General features: G+C 43.0%; 1 protein-coding gene and 1 pseudogene across 1 annotated transcript in view; one reads left to right on the top strand and one right to left on the bottom strand.

The window, feature by feature from the left end:
• The window catches only part of LOC111949639 (general transcription and DNA repair factor IIH helicase subunit XPD), an 11,351-nt gene extending 6,248 nt beyond the window's left edge, over window positions 1–5,103 (top strand). Inside the window, exons 13-24 of the mRNA XM_023966978.2 lie at window positions 21–47; window positions 149–233; window positions 683–752; window positions 1,239–1,340; window positions 1,451–1,514; window positions 1,625–1,746; window positions 3,309–3,401; window positions 3,480–3,552; window positions 3,708–3,778; window positions 3,968–4,111; window positions 4,502–4,645; window positions 4,862–5,103. Coding sequence (XP_023822746.1) covers window positions 21–47; window positions 149–233; window positions 683–752; window positions 1,239–1,340; window positions 1,451–1,514; window positions 1,625–1,746; window positions 3,309–3,401; window positions 3,480–3,552; window positions 3,708–3,778; window positions 3,968–4,111; window positions 4,502–4,645; window positions 4,862–4,954 — 1,088 coding nt within the window. The 3' untranslated portion in view covers window positions 4,955–5,103. The remainder of the gene's footprint in view (window positions 1–20; window positions 48–148; window positions 234–682; window positions 753–1,238; window positions 1,341–1,450; window positions 1,515–1,624; window positions 1,747–3,308; window positions 3,402–3,479; window positions 3,553–3,707; window positions 3,779–3,967; window positions 4,112–4,501; window positions 4,646–4,861) is intronic.
• Window positions 5,104–5,180: 77 nt separating this feature from the next.
• Window positions 5,181–15,258, bottom strand: LOC111982591 (kinesin light chain 1-like; annotated as a pseudogene).
• Between the last annotated feature and the right edge of the window lie 9,907 nt (window positions 15,259–25,165).

The raw sequence follows: 25,165 nt of genomic DNA on the forward strand, positions 1-25,165 counted from the left end.
CTCAATCCTCCAACTTATAGCCACACTGGTCAGCACTTACAGCAAAGGTACTTGAACCTCCCTAGCTGACTGTGTCTGTTATCTCTACACGGCTACAGCTCTGTCGTTATTTACTTTCTTTTGTCGTTCCTTGCATCTTCCACCCTCAGGATTCACATCATCATTGAACCCTTTGAAGACCGAACCCCCACCATTGCTAACCCGTTCTGCACTTCAGGTGCGGTTCATATTTTGTTTTGCCAGCAGAACGTGTGTTATTGATGGATGAGATGTTGTACCACTGCAAGAGCCAAGGGTGAAATATCCATTAGGATAGTGTACCTATGATGAAAATTACAGGCCTCTCATCTTTTTAAGTGGGAGAACTTGCACAATTGGTGGCTGACTAAATACTTTTTTGCCCCACTGTATACACTCTGCTTAGTTACTCATTGTGTCATTGGATAGTTTTAAATGCATCATAAGAAATGATTTGGCATTCATCTTACCTGGGATCTAGTTGAGAGAAACAGGAACAATTTATATTATATATTGCATAAATCCAGGTCCAGGCATTAATGTTGTTTCAGATATTAAACAGCCTTTTATTTTATGGGCTAGTGCATTAAAAAACACCAACGTGTGTCGGTTTACGCTTTTTATCTGGGATCTACTTCTAACCCTGGCTCTGATCTCCCTTCAGCTGTATGGACCCTTCCATTGCCATCAAGCCTGTGTTTGAGCGCTTCCAGTCTGTCATCATTACGTCAGGGGTAATCTCTCGCTCTCTTGTTCCTAGATTACCTGTGACCTAGCCACTAATCAGTGATTATAAGCCACCTGCTGATGGTCTCGTCTGTCCAAGATGTGGCCACTCGCATTCCAATGCAGTCAGGCTCGGGTGCTATTTGTAAACTTAGTGCTGTATCTTGTCCATGTAGATGTTTTAATGAGGGACACATGCCTTTTCTTTGTTTCTCAGTACTTTATCAACAAGGCATTCTCCCTTAAATCTGCAGCTTTWAAWWWTTTTTTTTACCACCATTCAGAATGACAGAGTTCATGCGACGCAAACAAATGTAAAGGAGTATGATAGTTTATATTATTTTGCCTGTAGGTGTCTTCAGCAGTTAGTTCAGGAGTATGATCACGCTATTGATCCTCACGCCATTGATCCTCACACTAGATCCCTTGGCTGTGTGTTGGCTCGGCTGTCCTACCCTGCGGCTGTCTACTTCTGACCATGTTTCTACCCACAGACCCTTTCACCGTTGGACATTTACCCCCGAATCCTGGACTTCCGGCCTGTTACCACGGCATCCTTCACCATGACGCTGGCACGCACCTGCCTCTGCCCTCTTGTGAGTAACCTCAGAAACAGTCTACATGATATGACCTGAGTGGTTAATTCAAGCTATYCTGAGCTTCAGAAAGGATGSAAGGGGGTGACACMGAGCTCTTCCTCTTTCAGGTGGTGGGGAGGGGGAACGACCAGGTGGCCATGACCTCCAAGTTTGAGACNCGTGAAGATTTTGGTTAGTGATTGTTACATTGTATCGAAATAATTGTAAGCTTAGACTCTCCGTTCCTTAGTTGTGATAAAACAAAACATTGGAATAAACCTGGTCTGCTTTCTATTTTTCAGCTGTCATCCGTAACTATGGCAACCTGCTGCTGGAGATGTCTGCGATCGTGCCCGATGGCATCGTGGCCTTCTTTACCAGCTACACCTACATGGAGAATATTGTGGCGTCGTGGTATGAGCAGGTGTGTGTACACACGGTCCACAAATGGAAGTGAGAATAAATGTTAAGTGAATATCGTGTGGTTCTGTTTGTGCTGTTATGGCAATAGACATAGCTACGCTGAACAAAAATACAAACAACATGTAAAGTGTTGGTCCCATGTTTCATGAGCTGAAATAAAAGATCCTAGACATTTTCCATATGCACAATTTTTTTTTTGCCTGTGAATAGAATGTGTCTGACTATATGGTGGAAAGACTACTGTATTTATTTCATTTTTACTTTTGCGTTTTACTAAGAAAAMYCTATTTTTTWAATTTAAGTAGTATGTGTTCAGGAAGTGGAAATTAGTCTAAGCTATAAGAAGTTTGTTAATGGATATTTATATTTTGTGTTTTAAGTTATCATTTCAGTTTTACTTGGTGTTATCACTGTTACACACAAAAGGAGAAATCCCTGTTAGTGAGCATTTCTCCTTTTCTGAGATAATCCATCCACCTGACAAGTATGGCATATCAAGAAGCTGATTAAACAGCATGATCTTTACACAGGTGCACCTTGTGCTGGGGACCATACAAGGCTACTCTAAAATGTGCATTTTTTTCACACAAAACAATGCCACATGTCTCAAGTTGAGGGAGCGTGCAATAGGCATGCTGACTGCAGGAATGTCCACCAGAGTTGTTGCCAGTGAATTGAATGTTAATTTCTCTACCATAAGCCGCCTCTAACATAATTTTTGTCTGTGGGTAYAAACATGGTCAGAAGTAGACAGCCGCAGGGTAGGACAGCCGAGCCAACACACAGCCAAGGGATCTAGTGTGTATGGCGTCGTGTGGGCGAGCGGTTTGCTGATGACGTTGTGAACAAAGTGCCCCATGGTGGGGTTATGGTATGGTCAGGCACGAGCTACAGACAACGAAGAGAAATTGCGTTTTATCGATGGCAGTTTGAATGCACAGAGTCACCGTGACGAGATCCTGAGGCCCATTGTCGTGACATTCATCCCCGCCATCATCTTGTTTCCGCATGGCCCCATGTTGCAAGGATCTGTACACAATTCCTGGAAGCTGAAAATGTCCCAGTTCTTCCATGGCCTGCACACTCACCAGACATCGTGTTCCAGTTTTCCTGCCAATATCCTGCAACTACGCACAGCCATAGAAGAGGAGTGGGACAACATTCCACAGGCCACAATCAACAGCCTGATGAACTCTATGCGAAGGAGATTTGCCTCATGCAGCGCGACACATGGTCACACCAGATACTAACTGGTTTTCTGATCCACGCCACTACCTTTTTTGATGGGGGGGTGTCTGTGACCAACAAATTATCTGTATTCCCAGTCATGTGAAATCCATAGATTAGGGCCTAATGAATTTATTTCATTGTTGCAGGTTGCGTTTTATATTTTTGCTCAGTATACAGTATGTTAGCATTTTATTGGCAGCAGCTAGAATTGTGCCCAATGTTGATATTGGTGATAGATTCCTGAGTTGGAGAAATTGCATTTTTTGAAGGGTAGTAATCTGGAAGTTGAGTAAGCGTTGTCCTCTTGTCCTGTCCCGGTGTGTCTGTCTGTAGGGCATCTTGGAGAACGTCCAGAGGAACAAGCTGATCTTCATCGAGACCCCAGACGCAGCAGAGACCAGCATGGCTCTGGAGAAATACCAGGAGGTCAGGAGACCCTTTCTTTGATTGTCTTAGGTTGTCTTCTGTCGTTGTGTCTGTGACCTCTTATCCGTTGTGCCCCAGGCCTGTGAGAACGGCAGAGGAGCCATCCTGCTGTCTGTGGCCAGGGGGAAGGTGTCCGAGGGAATCGACTTTGGTGAGTGTTTTAGTTCCTGTAGCACAGTAGTATAGCATCCTTCAGGCTCATTTGCAAAACAAAATGGCCACCAAAGTTACAACACAGGTCATGTACAGTGAGTTGTTCATTGTAGTTATTTGAAGAGATGAGTGATGTGAAACTGTCTCCCTCAGTCCACCATTTTGGCCGTGCGGTGATCATGTTCGGAGTGCCTTACGTTTACACACAGAGCCGGATCCTGAAGGTCAGTCCAACTCCTCTGTTCATCATCCTTCCCTTGTTCTCTTCTGCTTTATTCACTGTTTTGGTCTGTTCCTCTCATGTTCCTTGTATGTCCTCCTCATTCCTCTGTCTTTCACTTTACTTCCTTTAATCCTAATGGGCTGTTTGTCCAAAATAGTTATCCTTCTCCTCCTCTGTCCATCCCTACCAGGCTCGTCTGGAGTACCTGCGGGACCAGTTCCAGATTAGAGAGAATGACTTCTTGACATTTGACGCCATGCGGCACGCAGCGCAGTGTGTGGGCCGCGTCATCAGGGGCAAGACAGACTACGGCTTGATGATCTTCGCAGACAAGGTGAGGGCCTTTGGAACTTGGTGTGTCAAAAGTTTGAGAGGAATTGTTGGACCATTTCTTACCACTCTGATCATTGATACAGACTCGACCCTGATCATTTTCTTTTGTCTGCAATGTCTACTTAAATACATTTTTAATGTATTTATAGTTCTGTGTTGGACCCCAGGAAGATTAGCTGACGTTATGGCGTCAGCTAATGGGGATCCTAATAAAAATTCMAAATTCCTTTTGTAATAAAAAATATGAAAGTGGATTTCTGGAAGTTGAAAGCCATAATGCACTGAGCTCACAGGAGGTTGTTCCATAATGCTGTTAGTGATCTAGTTCCTTCACATCAGTATTGAAGAGAATTGGAACAAAGCCTAAGATCCTTTTTCTCTCGTGTTGCAGCGCTATGCCCGGGCTGACAAGCGAGGGAAGCTGCCCCGGTGGATTCAGGAGCACCTCACTGACGGTAGCCTCAACCTGACCATCGACGAGACGGTACAGCTGTCCAAACACTTCCTACGCCAGATGGCCCAGCCCTTCAGACAGGTACTGCACATCACAGTACAGGAACATGTTTAGCAGGTTCCGAGGTTGTGGAAACAAATGTTATGGAGATGCCTGTCTGACATGTAGAATAAGAAATCACGTCAGATCTATTCATGACATCTCTACCTGCAACGTTCTTCAATGTTTGCCAAGGGAACGTGTCCCAGGTCTCCCCTTAACCCCTACTTTCTCTGAATGCCCCCCCCCCTCCCCCAGGAGGACCAGTTGGGCCTGTCTCTGCTGACACTGGAGCAGCTGCAGTCAGAGGACATGCTGCAAAAGATCGCCCAGATCGCTCACCAAGCCTAAGAGGAAATGTCATCACCCAGTCAAACCCACATCTGTCATACAGACAAGGTCACTGTTTCAATCCTACTGTACATAGAGCAGCTTATATGTTCTTACAAAGTGTATATTTGCATAAGCCTGGAGGCTGAAAAATAAATGTTTACAGTTTCTAGCATGTTTATTTTTGTCTATAAATATGTGCACATGTACATCATGATACAGACAAGGCTAGCATGAATACAGTGGATTGAAGAGACTCAATATACTTAATTTGACATTTGTCTATGGTTTCCAGATATAAAATACATTTGTCATTTTCAATAACATTGACAATCTGCAAAGAAAGCTCTCCGTAACAGCAAGAGTTCTACATAAATAAGTAGGATTCTATTTCATCTGTACCGCTGAAGTTCAGCGTTAAAGCGTGATTAAAATTTAAAGGCAATGTTCCCGTGTTGGCGAAGACTGCATTCATGGTAAACGCTGCATATGTCGACTCAATTGGAAATGACCTTCATTTCTATTGCGCAATCTGAAACGCTTGATACAGATTGAATAGAGCCCTTATTGTGCTTTTGTCAGTTTATATCCCCGGTTCTAACATGCATTCTGTGTCCTGATCGGATTGTGCCCTTCTTTTGATTTTTTTGACCAGTGTCGACGATTAAAAGGGCATGGCAAAGATTAGAACCTGTGGCCTTCTGGTCCCTATCCCAGTTCTAGTCCACTGCAGCAGCATGAGGGAGGGTGCCACACGTTTCCCACATTTATAAAGCTGTTCAGTCAATTAGTCATTTAGAACGTCAAATGAGAAATGTGAATGGTTAAGGTTGGAAAACAAAAGGCTCATTGGGATTCGAAATGGCGACCTTGTCGCAATCTGCATTTAACGCCTTCAATCCATCTTAATGGGGGTTAACAATCTAGGTTTTCTACATTAGTGACTCCTCTACAGCTCTTTCAATGATCACGTGGCAATACCGCCACAATGGATTAACAATCACTTTTTATGCCTCAAATTGCATATATTTACTCTTGACTTGCTAACATCCTGAATAAGATGCATAGGATACATCAACAAAATCAAATAATTTTTAAACATGTTCCAGAAGGAATTTAAATTAGAGCTAGCTACCCCCAAAAATGTAAATGTATACCAAACTGAGAAATTTAAAAATAAGAGATTACATACAGGCACATACTGTAGTGCTTTTACTTTTGGCCCATCAAAATAGTTTTATTTTATTTAACTAGGCAAGTCAGTTAAGAACAAATTCTTATTTACAAACCCTAACGACGCCCTATGGCACTCCCAATCACGGCTGGTTGTGATACAGCCTGGAATCGAACCAGGGTCTGTAGTGACACCTCTAGCACTGAGATGCAGTGCCTTAGACTGTGCCACTTGGGAGCCCCTTATGCTTTTTTATATCTGCTCATAATGAAATCGGCTAAACATAGTTCAAACATTTCACAGAATGCCAAGCCTTAGACAATAATTACATAGCATTCTACAGCTGGACTGGGAAGTAGAGATTTTGCTGTAATATTGTGGACTAAGGAGAGTCCTTTACCATAACCTAATATGGAAGCCAATACACAGATTGTGCATCACATTCACTAGATCTAAATCAAAGTAAATCTTTGTTTTAATTGTGCTTGTGCAGATCAGCGTTTTGGAATTAAAATCATCTAGTGCCAAAAACACGAGAACCGCTGGTAAACATGAACACAAGAAGATAAAATCAGAATGTAACACATTTAAAAAAAACATATTGTATAAATAAGGTATTTTAATGCATAGCTACAGTCATTTAGATAATATCCAATWGCTTCAGACACTACCTTAATAGAAATATCAACATGTTCAAAATTGTGAACAATCATTTAAGAATTCAAYCATTTCCCTCCTTGTACAGTAAGTCACAACAGAGCATTACTAAATCATTATAAAAAAGCAAAATGGATTGTCATTTCATTTCCAGATTTAATAAACTGGTCTGAAATGGATACAATCTGCGTCACTCAAAACCAGTCCTCATTGCTGTGTGTATCCTAATCTATACCCCAGAACTGGGGCACCAGGGGATGAAACTAGCAGACAGCAGGCAAGGAGTACCAGTGGCCTCCCCCCACTACAACATAGTGCAGTAAACAAACCTCAACTGATAACGGATCAGTGTTCGATTTAAACAGGGAAGGGGTGGAGTGACCCATGTAGGCACAAGAGGCCAATCCACAGACGGAGAGTGGAGTAGGGGTCAGAGCTGTATGAGAGTACTTCCTGGATGTTGGGAGGGGGGCTAGTGTTCAGAGGTGTAGCTGAGGGACCCTCGCCGTGCAAGGCTCTGGGTGCTGGAGCTCAGGGTTCGGTTCTCTGTTAGGTCGCTGGTGCCCTGGAATAACATTACAAAACACTTGACTAGTCTGACCGTATGTGTATAAACAATGACATACACATACATTGATTTTGATGACACACAGCCAGGGAAAATGCCTTAGGATATGAAGCACATAAAATGAAAGGTGATGAAAAACACTAACAATCATATTGTACAGAAATGTGAGAAAAAGCCAGAAACCAGAAACTGATGCTCACCCTTGCCGCTTCTTGACGCTTCCTCGCACCACGTTCAGCACATTCAGAGAATTAGCCCTTTTCATCCTGAGAGAGAACAAGAAAGAGTGAGAGTAACAAATTGAACATTTTGAGAGCTAACACATGCAGAATGAGGACTTGGTCTTTACCCAGGAGTCGGAGGGGTGGTATCCTGAGTCCGACTCCTTTCAGCTTCCTGACCAGCTTCTCGCTGCCCTGCGTATCGACTCGCGGAATTTGGTGAACGAGCCGCTGCGCTTCAGACTGCCCAGCCCATCCTGCATGGAGCCCTCCCTCCCGTGTGGGTGCAGATATCCCGCACCTCACCTGTAGACACCAACATCACAGAGGATAAACATCAGTGGCATCATTCCAGTAAGATGAGCTATTTACAGTACATATCTGAGATACATTTTATTCCAATACATACACTCTTTAGGGTCCAAATGCTAGTGAACCTAGAGAGCAGGTTTCAAAGATCATATTATGATTTTGCTCTCACCATCCACAGATCCAAACTCTTTTCATGGGCCAGGGTCAGGATCTCTTTATACAGACGCTCAGCTTGTCTGTACTTCCCTTGTTTCAGGTAACATGAAGCCTGTAGCCAGAAATACAGCAATACTAGAGTCACAAATAGCGCAATCACACCTCAGATAGATAGACACACGCATGCAGCTTGGGTCAATGTCCCCACTTCTACCCAATTATAGCATATATATACACACAAATAATATGGTATCATCTAGCCCAGTGACCATGCCAACCATGTCCACTCCCCCTTTTTACACCTCCCTCCATCTCCATCCCTCACCAGGTTATTCTTGGTCTTGGCCACGTTGGTGTCGTCGGGGCCCAGCCTGCTCTGGTAGATGTGCAGGGCACGCTCGTAGTACTGCTCCACTTCCTGGTACTTGCCCTGGTTCTGACACAGCAGCGCCAGGTTGTTCAGCTGCTTTGCCACGTCAGTGTGTCCGTGCCTAACACCTGCCCACGACAACAAGAGAGGAGGGGGGGTGAGGGAGATCAACAGGCAGGTTTTGGTAATAAGCATTGTTAGGGGTAGCGCATTACAAAGTAATGCGTTACAGTAATTAAATTACTTTTTGCGGTAACGAGTAATATAACAAGTTACTGATTTTTATTTGTTGTTACTTGTGTTATCATTAATTCCTATTACAGTTACTGATCCAAATAAGTATTTGTGGCGCAAAATATTGTTTTAAATCCCCCCGCCCCAGATTCTAATTGTTTTCATCTGACGCCCTCTCACAAAGTTCCTGTTCACGCACGCACGCACGCACGCACGCACGCACGCACGCACGCACACACTACTACTAACTGCTTTAGTGAGGGAGATGAAATGTAGAAGCATCTTAAATATTGAGTTCTCAGCGCGAAGTACTCCAATTACTTTGATTTGTAGGATACAATTACAAGAATATAACAGTAAAATGTCAACTGTGTCCAGGCGAGAAACACCTCTCCACTGCTAGAAACACAACATTGTTTACATTGAGTGAGAATGTGCAACGTTTGGGGTGTAACGCAAAGTAAATAACAAATTACTTTTCCCAGGGATAGTAAGTAATTATTTATTGTTTAAAGAAGTAATGAGTCATAGGTAATATTACTTTTTTTTGAGTAACGACCCCAATGTTTTATGTAGTATGGTTGCAGTGCTATGTAGTACAGAATTGGTCCATCAGAGGGCAGGGGTTTCTAGTCACGGTGCTGCTAGGTTACTGCCTCATTACCTTCTCTCTGATCTCCAGGGCTCTCTTACACAGTGGCTCAGCCTCCTTGTACTTCCCTCTCTTCCATACAGTACAGCAAGATTGTTGAGTGTGGCTGCCACCTGTAAACAAATACAGTACTGTTAGTTACATACAGTAATGTAGGGTAAAAAAAAGGGGGAGGAAACGGTCGCCGTCGCAGTGAAAAAAGAAACACTTCCTATATTTTATTTCATTTTTCCACAAAAGGTGGGTTACCCTCCACTACACCACTGGTTACATATTGTAGCTGCTTATCCACTGAGCTGGAAAGCCATTAGCTATGCATGTTTTAGACATCTTATTAGCTGTTTGTCCATTTTGGTGACCTTAACCTTCACTATAGACTATAGAGGAACATACCGCAGGGTGATCTATGCCCAGGGTCTTCTCCCGGATGGCCAATGCGTCATTCAGGAGGTTCGCCGCCTCTTTGTACTTGTTCTGGTCTCTGCAGAGAAGAGCGAAACAGCCTTTAGCTTTAACACACGGCTAACTTAACTAGCCACACTACGGAAATCCCCCACAGTAAGACCTAGCATCGAGGCTATGCTAGGCTAACGTGGCTCCAATCACCTGTAGACCAGGGCCAGTATGTTGAGCATGGTGGCCACATCAGGGTGGCTTGGCCGAGGACTTCTCCAGGTCCTCCAGGGCCTGTTTGCAGAGGGGCACGGCCACCTCGTAGCGGCCCTGGGAGGCGTACTGGATCACCAGGTTATGAAGGGTCCTCAGGCGGGCCGGGATCTCATAGCCTCCCTGCTGGGCCGCTGCTGCCGCACTGCTACCGTGGGGCTGAGATACTGGGGTACAGGAGAGGGAGGTAGAGTCATTCATACAGACACACAAATATACATGAACACAGACATACATGGACACATATGCTCACTGGCAAATATATTGTGAATATACGCATACACAAACAAACACACAGCGAGTGACAGACTATGCAACACAGGGAGACACATCGAGACACRGGCACACATACATGCATAGCTCGTCTGCACAGCAGATAGATAGACAAGAATAGCCGGCTCATTTGACGAGTGCACGTACTCTGTGACTGTTCCTCCTCGTCCGTGGGAAAAAGATCATCTAGGGACTCCTTGGTGGAGCCCGTTCCTTTGTCTTCCTGTCGACATAGTAAACATAACTAGATTTATAGTACAGAGCTGAGGGGAGTAATTATATGAACTTTACAGAGAAACACATATCAACCTGTTCTGATAAGCCACCAACAGCTTAGCTTTAGTCATTACATAAAAYATGAGGCAAACACATGAACCATGTACTAGGTCATATTCATTAGGACACACCGTAGCGAAACATTTCTCATTAGACAYGTTTTGGTTGTTCCTCACTGTATCAGTCTTTTTCCCTTTTGGTGCCTAATGAATATGACCCTGATTGTGGTGTTCTGTGACATACCGGTGGGGGCTCCTCCTGGTCGTACTTGCGGATGCTGCTCATGAACTGCAGGTGTCTGTTCTGCTCCTCCAGGGTGACCACCTCCTGCTCCCTGTCCTGCAGCCTCTGCTGGGCCCCGGCCAGCTCGTCCCTCAGCCACTGGTTCTCCTGGCACAGCCTCCGTACCTGGGTCCGCAGCTTCTGCTTCTCCGCCTCCAGGGAGCCCAGGTGGGCCGACAGAGCCATCATCACCTGGGGAGGAGGAGGGAGAGGGAGGAGGGAGAGGGAAAGAAAGATAGAGAGTGAAAGAGAAAGAGAGTGAAGTAGGTGTGCATATATACACATGTACAGATACAACACACCCAAAATACAGCCAAAATACAGCCAAAATACAGCCAAAGGACAACTTCACCCATTATGTGGTCTTCATGCATTCTACTATCTCCATACATTCCCTCATCTCCAGTATGATCCCACCTGTGCCTCTCCCAGGCCCAGCTCTATCCTCTCCAGAGACTGGCGGATGATGCCACTCTTCTCCTGCTCCACACTGCCACTGTCGGCCGCCGGCCGGCCCTCCAGCGCCTTCTGCAGGTCGTCCAGGAGGGTGTGGTTCTCGCCACGAAGCGCCTCCAGGCCCGCTATCACTTGCCGCGTGCTGCACAGAATCTCCTCCCCTGACAACATGGTGCCACTCTCAGCTCAACCCTGGATGGAGAAGGAGGAAGGGGAGGGTTCACCATTTTAAAARAKTTGTACATGGTCATATYGACTATACAAGGTGTCGAAAGCGTTCCACAGGGATGCTGGCCCATGTTGACTCCAATGCTTCTCACAGTTGTGTCAAGCTGTCCAGATGACCTTTGGAAAGTGGACCATTATTGATACACACAGGAAACTGTTGAGTGTGAAAAACCCAGCAGCGTTCCAGTTCTTAACACAAACCATTGCGCCTGACACTTACTACTTCACCCCCTGAATGGCACACATACACAATCCATGTCTCAAGGCTTAAAAACCCTTATTAACCTGGGTCCTCCCCTTCATCTACACAGATTGAAGTGGATTTAACAAGTGAAATCAATAAGGGATCATAGCTTTCACCTGGGTTCACCTGGTCAGTCTGTCATGGAAAGAGCAGGTGTTCTTAATGTTTTGTACACTCAGTGTATATGCATGGGACACACAAAGTGAATAAAGGTCCAACAGCGGTGTTCAATGGCAGCACGGAATTATGCACTGGTGGTAATACGTCTAATGGCAACACTCCACAGTAAACAATGTTGTGTTGGACTATGACAATGTGCTGGCTAACCAACTAGCTTTACAAATACAACTATCATTTTACCACTGCCAGTACGCTAGAGACTTGTGACTAGTGATTTACAGTAAAATACAGCTGGTACTGAACTGAGATGTCTCACAAACAGCAGCCCCTAGACACACAAAGACAAACACACAGAGTAGAAAGGAGAGGGGATAAGTCACTTCTAACCAAACTAATAACACACAAGCCTACCATAATGACAATAATCCATTTTATCTGTCCTATAGCTGTTTTACAAAACAAAACGTCTTATCAGAACATACAATGATGCTCCAAGTTCCGTGCAAAATGCAAAACTACAAGTGTAGTCTATGTTTACCACTGCAGGGGGGTGTCACCAATGACAACAGCATGCTGACCTGACAGCCTGCCAGAGCCGTTGAAACTGTAAAGTGATCTGCCTGGGTATTTTTATGCAAACTTTCATAACCACAATCACTATGCATTCTGGCAGCCAAAGGAAACAGTGAATAGCCCATACAGACACCAATGGGACTGTACTGTGTGTAAAACACATCCTGGGACAACGGTGTAATGTTGCTCTGTGAGCCCGAAGGCATAAAGCCTGGAGCCGACTCAAGTCATAACACATGATGTAGCCTACTTCCTGGTCAAGGGGCCTTCATGCCACATTGAGGGGTTGGAGTGGGATGTGTAGTACAATGAGAACGGGCCCAGAGAGAAAAGGTCTGATCATATGGTTGGAGTGCAGTTCTGACATTAAACCCACAACAATATCAACCCTGACCTGGTACAGATACAAATAAAACATAGTAGTGGGTGTTCTATTTATGGCTGGGTGTTCTATTTCACGGTCCTTGCTCGCTGTGGTAATAACATGTTGATGCATCTTGCAGCACGGCTACAGGGGATGGCCTCAAAAAAGAAATAAAAAAAGGTTGACCAGATGGGCAGCCTGAGCATAAAAGACAGGACAGGACAGGAGGTTTGCGCTGTGAAGCCAAGCGCCTAAGAGGAGAAACAGGTGTCTTTGAGGAACAAGAGAGTGAGCTGTGCTGGGCCTGAGCACGAGGCTGCATCAGCATAACACCAAAAAGGCAGGCCAGCTGCAGCAGACCATACATTAACACAAGGATATCGGTTTACTCGTGGCTCCTGGGAGGAGGGCAGCGTATGGCAGTTGTGAACAACAGTGGTCATTGGAATTGATTGGGACTCATGCTGCAGTCAGTTTATAAAGGACCAATAACGGATCTAAAGTTGAAAAGAGTGGTGATCTAATTTCGTATTTGGGTAAATCCATTTGAATTCAATCCCTTTTTGACAGCATCACTTTTGATGTAAACATACAGTACATTTCCATACATGGAAGAAAGTGACTTTTTGAACCTGAACGCTAAAAAATTCAGGAGATAAAAGTACTCAAAGTTGGCCCATTTTGCATACTCCACCATACCTTGAGACATCAATGTCTTCATCACTGGAAAAGATAAACGTTTGAGTTTGAGATTATTTAAAAGCTTACTAATAGTGTTGTCAAACTATACTGAACAAAAATATAAATGCAACTTATAAAGTGTTCATCCCATGTTTCATGAGCTGAGATAAAAGATACCAGAACTATTCCATAAGCACAAAAAGCTTATTTCTCTCAAATTCTGTGCACAAATTTGTATACATCCCTGTTTGCCAAGATAATCCATCCTTTGCCAAGATAATCCATCCACTTGACAGTATTTCTGTCTATAATAAAGCCCTTTGGTGGGAGAAAACTCATTTTGWTTGGCTGGGCCTGGCTCCCCAGTGGTTGGACCTATGCCCTCCCAGGCTGACCCATGGCTGTGCCCTTGCCCAGTCGTGAAATTTATAAACTAGGGCCTAATGACTTTATTTCAATTGACTGATTTCCTTATAAGTAACTCAGTAAAATCTTAGAAATTGTTGCACGTTGCGTTTTTATTTTTGTTCAATATATTTAATTATTATTTTTTTTAAATAATATTTTTCTTTCATTTTAAACATTTAACGTAAATTATCTAAAAACGCATAAACTAAAAATMTTTCTTCATTTTTGCATAGGTTGTAGCTTAGACCCTATTTCACACCATCTGAAGTTTTTGTGTTGTGCCTGAAATTCTATATCATTACAAGTGGTGGTGAGATTCAGGAGGGCCTGATCAATTAAAACGCAATAAATGTAATGACTAAATAGTTAGGCCTACCCGCCTCCCCCTCCCACAGTATGCTACAAATCAAGCTTACTTTACATACTTTATTGTGTGCAAAATAAATTAGTTAATGTCATGTTTTATGGATGAATAGGCCTATTAAATCGGAATATATAATTTTTATAATGCATTATTTTGTCCTTGACCATTTTATACACTCACTAAGACACTTTGACAGGTCAGTAGACCTAAATAAAAAATTGTGAAACAGTTACGATAGACCTACAGTTACGATAGGCCTACAGAGGAGCATCCTCTATGGGAGAAATGCAACACCTGTCAGAGACAGATAAACAACATGTGCCCGTGTACAGGAGGACTTGTGCCATAGGCTACTACTGTGTCTGCCTTCACGGTTTTATATGGATTACGAATTTGTATAACATTAGACAATAACAACAGATGGTTAGGCCGGTGTATTGTTGTGGCTTTGTCAACGCGTTTAAAATGGTATAGGAAAAAGTATACTGCGTAGGCTACGACAAATAAAGACAAAAATATATTCATCAAAATTAATTAATTAATTTTGTCAAATAAATGTATTGATGACATACTATAATCATGCAGAAGAAAATAAAGACCATTGGGATATAATGCAGCCATTGAAACTACAAAAGTATGATCCACATGTCAAAGAACAAATTGATGTTAACACTAACAAGAGTACTATCAACAAAGTTATTTTTAACCTACTTGCTGCTAATTCCAGGCTTTTGGCGAGTTGTCGACCTCTTTTTGTCACGTATCTCCGATTTTTATTTGGGCTCCCATTAAAGTTAATTGGACCGCTCGCGTGAAAACATCCACTATTTGTTTATTATGGGACCAAGATAACGGATAAATTTAGACGACGGCATTAACAGTAGTCCTACAGTAATTCAGTAATCATTCACCTGTTCTTGCGGCTCAGACTCTCATTTCAGCTTACCTGATCAGATGATTCCCACCATGCACCGCGGTAGATGGATGTCATCTCCGTCTGGGGACAAGGCCATCTATCTGTGGGTGCTCTGAACTGCGAGTGACGGGACAAACCAGCACAGACAGGACTGCAAGGCTGACTGTCACCGAGATGAACTGCTCTATTCACATTTAATGTTAAATAAATGCATTAAAAAGTGTATATATTCAAATAATATATGATGTATTTAATATGATATAAATTATATTTATCAATGACAGGCTCTCAATTTATTAGGCTGTGATGGAATGAGATTTTAGTTTTCAAAGTGCTACATACCAGAACTGGTATTCTGATGATATGGACACATTTGTGGCTATTTCTCCATGAAATGCGTTTTTCTTGTGGTATTATTTTGGAATATGCTACATGCTTTGTGTGCACAGTGTTACTGTTATTGTAAGTAACGAATTGGTATGTGCATAATTAATTTGCTGAGTCAGTGGTTATTGTTCATAAGTCAGTTACATTGTAACCAACACAACACAACACACAAARATGCCCAGTGGCACCATACATCACTGCATGGTGTTGTATTTATCATGCAGACTACGAAATAGCCAGCAATAACAGAAAGGTGGGGGCCGGTGTGTGTGGGACGGGGGTGTGTTCGGGTGGAGTAAAAGGGATAGTGGAACCCTGAGGGGACTTAATATAACTTGGCAAGTTTTCAACAAAGCAGATTAAAAGGGTGGGATGGGATGGAGGGATGGCCCAGGGAGAATAATAAACATTAGGAGCAGCAGTATTAGTTGAGACAGTGGTGATGGCAGGGTTGTACGAGGCATCAACATTAGTTACAGTAAGAGAGCAATGACTTAATGGCTTAGATATAGGAGTGAAAAAGAGAATGTAAGTAAACTAAAAGGTATTGATGTCTGTGGATATTGGACAACATATCTGATGTGCAGGCCTCCCAGAATGAATGAATTACAACATTCATGTAAAAATGTTCATTGCAAAGATTAAGGATGCGCATAAACCAGAAAGAAATCAGGAGGAAAAGACAGTGATGAGAAAGATGGCAAGAGCAGGAGCAATCTGAGAAACAAATTGCAYGGCTATAGAGACCAACATGGACTATAGAACACAGTGGCATCTTCTACAGAGATGAAGAGAGAGGGAGACAGAGAGCAGATCACACTGTGGGTTTCTGTAGACAGTTATACGATCCGGGTGATTGATGGTTCAGCTGCTGGGCTTGTGTGGCTACTGAGGCTGACCCATACCTTATAAGGGAAGCTAGGCCTGAGGGCTAGGCCTCACTACTCCCCATGTCAAATCAAATCAAATCAAATTTGATTGGTCACATACACATGATTAGCAGATGTTATTGCGAGTGTAGTGAAATGCTTGTGCTTCTAGTTCTGACAGTGCAGCAATAGTTAACAAGTAATATTGAACAATTCCATAACAAATACCTAATACACAAATCTAAGTAAAGGAATGGAATATATAAATATAAATATATGGATGAGCAATGACAGAGTGCCATAGGCTAAGATGCAATAGCTAGTATAGAATACAGTATATACATATGAGATGTGTAATGCAAGATATGTAAACATTATTAAAGTAGCATTATTAAAGTGACTAGTGTTCTATGTATTAACGTGGCCAATGATTTCAAGTCTGTATGTAGGAGCAGCCTCTCAGTGCTAGTGATGGCTGTTTAACAGTCTGATGGCCTTGAGATAGAAGCTGTTTTTCAGTCTCTCGGTCACAGCTTTGATGCACCTGTACTGACCTCGCCTTCTGGATAGTAGCGGGGTGAACAGGCAGTGGCTCTGGTGGTTATTGTCCTTGATGATCTTTTTGGCCTTCCTGTGACATCGGGTGCTGTAGGTATCCTGGAGTTCAGGTAGTTTGCCCCCGGTGATGCGTTGTGCAGATCGCACCACCCTCTGGAGAGCCCTGCGGTTGTGGGCGGTGCATTTGCCGTACCAGGCCATGATACAGCCCGACAAGATGCTCTCAATTGCGCACCTGTAAAAGTTTGTGAGGGTTTTAGGTGACAAGCCACATTTATTCAGCCTCCTGATGTTGAAGAGGCACTGTTGCGCCTTCTACACCACACTGTCTGCGTGGGTGGACCATTTCAGTTTGTCCGTGATGCGTACGCAGAGGAACTTAAAAATGTCCACCTTCTCCACTGCAGTCCTGTCGATGTGGATAGGGGGGTGCTCCCTCTGCTGTTTCCTGAAGTCCATGATGATCARGTCTTAGGTGAACACTGCTCAGGGGTCAGATCAGGTCACCTGCTTGGCAGCATCAGTGATCCTGCAGTGCACTCTGCACCCAATTCAAAATTCAGTGGCGTGGACCAGAATGTTTATTTGTTTGTCCATCTGTGGCAATATGTTTGCCAGTTGGCCTCATTTTTGACACTTTTGTGATTTCAATGTTATTTAGGTCTGCAAATGCTATCCTGTTCCCTTTGAYCCAGACCCAGTATGTACAACAAAAAAATAAACAAAAAAAGCGAGATGTAATTCATATAATATAAAATGTGAGGTTAATAACAATACAATATTATTCTACATTTATATCTCTGGCAATGTAATAAAGTGCACCCTCCCTTTCTAGTGTGATGTCAATATTAAAAATAATATATAATGATGCTTATCAAATTATTTCCCAAATGTCAGTGGTTTGAACTGTCCTGGTTTATGCCATGATATCCCGTCATTCCTTTATATAATAACGCGAGCCAGCGTCCATGTAGTCCTGCAGAGTGGATGGTCCATTCAATATTGGAAGAGGACATTGTGTGTGTGTGTGTTTTCCCATAGCTCATTGTTTGCAGTGGGGCTTAAGGCTCCAGAAGATATGGGTTTGTGGAAAGCCCGTGTTAATCGCAGGGAATGTGATCAATGCGTCTGTGTCCAGGGGGTTTGGCAAATGGTACAAGCGAACGTTACACCAACTGACGCCCACTGGACAGCTGTCTCTGTGCATACTGGTCATGCCTGAGAGGGGGGAATCATAGGACAGTTGGATAACTGCGTATCAGTCAGTGTATGGAGGTTAGTGTGTGTTTGGGGGTGGGCATTATGCAATGTCTTCGTGGCAACATGTAAAGTAAGTAAGCAATGAAACAAATAATTGGTGACCCTGAGAAATGGAACATGAATGTAAACAAGTGTACATGAACAGGCTAACATAGTGGACACACTGTAGCATGTACATCAGTGTAGCATGTACATCAGGGGTTCCCAATCGTATATAATTAAAAAAGTATGTAATTAACAGCCAATGTTTACTTTTTTATTTGGGGCTATGGCAGTCAATTGAAAAACCTTCTAGCAGTATTTCTGATTGTCTTCTCAATTAACCATCACATACTTTTAATGTGGGGCAGTCAATTGCAAATTAGTCTTACATAATGTCTCTTATCTCACCACCAGTGAGCACATCATCTCTGCTTTTACATCTAACCTGTATCGATATTTGTTTTTATTGCAGACAAAACCATGAATCCAGCTTCACACATACATGAGCTGGTAAAGGGTAGCCTACCATGAGTTTTATGGTGCTTTCAAGACAACTGGGAACTCAGGAAAATACGAGGTCAAATCATGACACCAGTGATCATTAGGTCGGAAAGTCAGAGCTCCAGAAAGATGCCAGAGTTACCGAGTTGGAATTCCAAGTTGGATGACCGTTCAAAACTATTTTTCCCAGTCAGAGCTAATTTCTTTACAACGTCCCAGCTGTCTTGAACGGACTGAAGTCGGGATTTGAGATTTCCCAGTTCCCAGTTGTTTTGAACGCAGCATTTAATACTCAGAGGGAGACGGCAGGGTATTCCCTTTGAGTCCCTTTGGCCTGCCCGCCGTCCCGTGATAGATGGAGCCATCTGTGCAAAAGCCCACCATTTTTCGTCAATATAGCCACGTAGCACACTGAATATCCCATTTGCCGTTTCATGCTCAGGAATCGTGAGACAGAACAATATATCCTCGTAAAAGAGCATCCCCCGACATGTATAGCGAACAAAATTCAATGCATGGGAATCTCGGCCCTCACAGAGCATTTGGAGAGCATAAGCAGAGGAGTTTGAGTCATTCAGTCAGTTTTCTCGATTGCTAGCAATAGCATACATTCTTCGTTTAACAGTGTTATCTGACAAAGGTATTGATGTGAGTTTCAGTGTATATACAGTACCAGTCAAAAGTTTGGACACTCATTCCAGGGTTTTTCTTTATTTTTACTATTTTCTAATACTTTAAGACAAGAACTTTGAAAGTTTCTTTAAGTGCAGTCGCAAAAACCATCAATCGCTATGATGAAACTGGCTCTCATGAAGACCGCCACAGGAATGGATGACCCAGAGTTACCTCTGCTGCAGAGGATAAGTTCATTAGAGTTACCAGCCTCAGAAATTACAGCCCAAATAAATGCTTCACAGAGTTGGGGGCAGAGAAGTCCAGGATCCAGTTGCAGAGGGTGGTGTTTAGTCCCAGGATCCTTAGCTTAGTGATGAGCTTTGAGGGTACTATGGTGTTGAACCCTGAGCTGTAGTTAATGAATAGCATTCTCACGTAGGTGTTCCTTTTGTCCAGGTGGGAAAGGGCAGTGTGGAGTGCAATAGAGATTGCATCATCTGTGGATCTGTTTGGGCGGTATGCAAATTGGAGTGGGACACCAATAAGAAGAAAATATTTGCAATGGACATTAGATCAGTGGAAATTTGTCCTTTGGTCTGGAGTCCAATTTGTAGACTTTTGGTTCCAACCGCCGTGTCTTTGTGAGACGCTGTGTGTGTGAACGGATGATCTCCGCATGTGTATTTCCCACCGTAAAACATGGAGGAGGTGTTATGGTGTGAGTGTGCTTTGCTGGTGACACTGTCTGTGATTTATTTAGAATTCAAGGCACACTTAACCAGCATGGCTACCACAGCATTCTGCAGCGATACACCATCCTATCTGGTTTGGGCAAAGTGGGACTATAATTTGTTTTCCAACAGGACAATGACCCAACACACCTCCAGGCTGTGTAAGGGCGATTTGACCAAGAGGGAGAGTGATGGAGTGCTGCATCAGATGACCTGGCTTCTACAATCCCCAGACCTCAACCCAATTGAAATGGTTTGGGATGAGTCGGACCGCAGAGTGAAGGAAAAGCAACATACAAGTGCTCWGCATGTGGGAACTCCTTCAAGACTGTTGGAAAAGCATTCCAGGTGAAGCTGGTTGAGAGAATGCCAAGAGTGTGCAAAGCTGCCATCAAGGCAAAGGGTGGCTATTTGAAGAATCTCAAATATAAAATATATAAAAATATATCACTTTATTTTCATTACTACATGATTCCATATGTTATTTCATAGTTTTGATGTCTTCACTACTATTCTACAATGTAGAAAATAGTAAAAATAAAGAAAAACCCTTGAATGAATAGGTGTTCTAAAACTTTTGACCGGTAGTGTATAAACAGTAAACAAAATATATCTTTGGAAACAGGTCCATTAAAATAATGACTCTCCGTTTGGGTGTGTTGTGTGTCTGGTGATGAAATTGCATCCATTGAAACCAGAGCCAGTTCAGTCACTTGTGCTGGAGGGGCTAAGTTTAGTGCCACAGTGTAATGTTCTCCGTCCACCAGTGCCAGATTGGCTGATTAAATTGCATCGACTCAGCTGTCAGTCTGTCTGTCTTTCTGTCTATAGTCTCTTTACCCATACCTCCACTCCTCCACGTGACATGTGAAATTAGAACAGTGGATTTCTACTGACCAGAATTTTTCCGCTCAGGTTATGGATGTGTCACTGCAACCTTAAAAGTCCTAAATGATGTCACCATTACCCTTGATTCTAAGCAATGTTGTGCTGCTATTTTTATTGACTTGGCCAAAGCTTTTGATACGGTGGACCATTCCATTCTTGTGGGCCGGCTAAGGAGTATTGGTGTCTCTGAGGGGTCTTTGGCCTGGTTTGCTAACTACCTCTCTCAAAGAGTGCAGTGTATCAAGTCAGAACATCTGCTGTCTCAGCCACTGCCTGTCACCAAGGGAGTAACCTAWGGCTTGATCCTAGGCCCCACACTCTTCTCAAATTACATCAACAACAGCTCCCGAGTGGCGCAGCGGTCTGAGGCGTCACTACAGACCCTGGTTCAATCCCGGGCTGTATCACAACTGGCCCGTGATCAGGAGTCCCATAGGGAGGCGCACAATTGTCCCAGCGTCGTCCGGGTTAGYGTTTGGCCGGGGTAGGCCGTCGTTGTAAATAAGGATTTGTTCTTAATTAACTGACTTGCCTAGTTAAATAAAGGTTATATAAACAAATATTACGTAGCCTAGATGGGGAATGGCTGAGTGGGTTGTCTATGTACATCAGCGGTTCCCAAAGTAGGGGTCGCCTGATATAAAAATGGGGTCTCAGAGAATTTCCAAAATCCTGAGAGAAAAAACATATAGGGCCTGTACAAAACAATATATATTATAATAGCAGTTCCCAAACTAGGGGTCGCCTGATATGAAAATGGAGTTGCGGGAGAATTTCCAAYAACCTGAAAAATATACAGTACCAGTCAAAAGTTTGGACACACCTACTCATTCAAGGGTTTTTCTTTATTTGTACTATTTTCTACATTGTAGAATACTAGTGAAGACATCAAAACTATGAAATAGCACATATGGAATCATGTAGTAACCAAAAAAAGTGCTCAACAAATCAAAATATATTTTATATTTGAGATTCTTCTAAATAGCCACCCTTTGCCTTGATGACAGCTTTGCACACTCTTGGCATTCCCTCGACCAGCTTCACCTGGAATGCTTTTCCAACAGTCTTGAAGGAGTTCCCACATATGCTGAACACATGTTGGCTGCTTTTCCTTTACTCCGCGGTCCAACTCATCCCAAACCATCTCAATTGGGTTGAGGTCAGGTGATTGTGGAGGCCAGGTCATCTGATGCAGCACTCCATCACTCTCCTTCTTGGTCAAATAGCCCTTACACAGCCTGGAGGTGTGTTGGGTCATTGTCCTGTTGAAAAACAGGACAATGAAAATAGTAAAAATACAAAACATAAAGAAAAACCCTTGAATGAGTAGGTGTTCTAAAACTTTTGACCGGTAGTGTAAGTGCTTGACTCTGTGGATGAATAATATGTTATCCTATTAATACATTACAATGTGTACTTTCTCAATCACCCTTGGACCAGTCACATATACAGTGCATTCGGAAAGTATTCAGACCCCTTGACTTTTTCCACATTTTGTTATGTTACWGCCTTATTCTAAAATTGATAAAACCTTTTTTTCGTGAATCTACACACAATACCCCATAATGACAAAGCAAAAAAAAAAAACGGAAATAACTTATTGACATAAGTATTCAGACCCTTTGCTATGAGACTGGAAATTGAGCTCAGGTGCATTCTGTTTCCATTGATCATCCTTGAGATGTTTCTACAACTTGATTGGACTCCACCTGTGGTAAATTCAATTGATTGGACATGATTTGGAAAGGCACACACCTGTCTATATAAGGTCTCACAGTGGAAAGTGCATGTAAGAGCAAAAACCAAGCCATGAGGTCGAAGGAATTGTTGGTAGAGCTCCGAGACAGGATTGTGTCAAGGCACAGATCTGGGGAAGGGTACCAAAACATTTCTGCAGCATTGAAGGTCCCTAAGAACACAGTGGCCTCCATSATTRTTAAATGGAAGAAGTTTGGAACCACCAAGAGTCTTCCTAGAGCTGGCCGCCCGGCCAAACTGAGCAATCAGGGGAGAAAGGCCTTGGTCAGGGAGTTGGCCAAGAACCCGATGGTCACTCTGACAAAGCTCCAGAGTTCCTCTGTGGAGATGGGAGAACCTTCCAGAAGGACAACCATCTCTGCAGCACTCAACCATCTCTGTTWATCAACAGCAGGGACTGGGAGACTAGTCAGGATCGAGGGAAAGGTGAACAGAGCAATGTACAGAGAGGTCCTTGATGAAAACCTGATCCAGAGCGCTCAGGACCTCAGACTGGGCCGAAGGTTCACCTTCCTCCAACAGGACAATGACCCTAAGCACACAGCCAAGACAACGCAGGAGTGGCTTCAGGACAAGTCTTGAATGTCCTTGAGGGGCCCAGCCAGAGCCCGAACTTGAACCCCATCGAACATCTCTGGAGAGACCTGAAAATAGCTGTGCAGCGACGCTCCCCATCCAACCTGACGGAGCTTGAGATGATCTGCAGAGAAGAATGGGAGAAACTCCCCAAATACAGGTGTGCCAAGCCTGTAGTGTCATAACCAAGAAGACCAGAAACTGCAATCGCTACCAAAGGTGCTTCAACAAAGTACTGAATAAAGGGTCTGAATACTTATGTGATATTTCAGTTTAATATATATTTTTTGTTAAAAACCTGTTTTTGCTTTGTCATTATGGGGTATTGAGTATAGATTGATGAGGGAAAAAAACGATTTAATCAATTTTAGAATATGGCTGTAACATAACAAAATGTGGAAAAAGTCAAGGGGTCTGAATACTTTTCAACTGCACTGTAAACCTGTAGTTTAGCTAGCCCCTACCCTTTGACACATTCTGATGTTGCCATATATTGTTGCCATACCTATTTGATCCTTTTAGATCTAGGCTACCAAGAAGTATCTAGGGCAGAGGTATTCAAAGTCGGGGTCCCGACCCCTAGTGGAGGGGAACTGCAGTGGGGTCGCCAATTTAATGTCATTTTTGTATGATTTTTTGGGGGGGTACAGATCGTTGTATTTGACAATATACAAACGTTTTTGAGAAAGATCATTTGAAAATAAAATGTAATTGAGTAAATGTATTTATTGGTTTCTTTTCATTTTGATAAGTAATGAATTTAAAGGTTATTTGTTGATGTAAAAATCTAAATGTATAGACTTTAAGGTTGTGTCATTAGATTTGGTGTGGAGTGGGGTCGTGAGAAATTCTTGATAGCAGGCTCCTAGCTTGCTGCTAATTTTGACCATGGCTGGTAAGCTCTGGTGCCGACAGCACGACAATGACATGATATTCCTCAACTCAACCAGAATATTAAATAATGTGTATGAGTCATATATACATTATGTACAAGTCACGTGTACAGTACACATTTCTTAATATAGGGCCCTGAGATGCTTTCCATTGCCATTCACTAACATTTAAACATGTTTTTGAATAGCAACAGCAATCCACACATAATCTGCCAAGGTTATTTTGATTCTGTAATGTGTGAAAGTATTCAAATAGTGATGGTAATGGGAAGCTGCTGTACTGTGGTGAGGCTTTGACACCTCTATGTGAAATTGAATGTTAAACACATTGTAGTGCTTTGCAAATATCTATACGATCTAGTTTTACATGGTACTACAATGCTACCCAATATCTTAGAAGGCATCTGAAATTCAGACAGTGAGACCTTACCTATACAACACCAACCCCCACTTCTCTGCCTAGTCTTTAGAACGCCACTTCAGTCTATTCCACTTTGCAACAAATGCAACATAGTCACATATGTTGACGGTGTCCCATTTCAAAGGCTGGATCTATTTGTAGGGTCTGCAAACTGCTAACACGCTTTTTTCTACATAGGTATACATGTTTGACACTGGCCGCTCAGAGGTCAAACCATGTGTGGACTCCAAAGATGGTGTCACTGTAGCCCAGCGTTAACTTACTGTCTCATATTCTATGTTTCATGTAYTACAGCCATCATCGCTTCTAGGGGAGTTCTCTGCTCTTTCAGCCTCTTCCAGGCCTCTTCTACCCTCTAACCTTCTAGGCTTTCCTTAAAAGTAGCCTATTTAAGAAGCCAATGTATTATCCCTCAGTGCATGTGTAACGGAGTTGGATTTGTATCCTTACTCCCCAGCTTGAAATGTCTACACATGCGCTATCAAATTGCTAGATTTTCGGTAGCGTAGTTGGCAAAAACATTTTCAAGAGGGCGGTCACGTGAGTTTGCGAAGCAGAGTATTCGGGATCACGCCCATTAGCGCTAACTGTTACGCAT

Source organism: Salvelinus sp. IW2-2015, linkage group LG22 (assembly GCF_002910315.2).
Source record: "Salvelinus sp. IW2-2015 linkage group LG22, ASM291031v2, whole genome shotgun sequence".
In the NCBI taxonomy this organism is placed as follows: Eukaryota; Metazoa; Chordata; class Actinopteri; order Salmoniformes; family Salmonidae; genus Salvelinus; species Salvelinus sp. IW2-2015.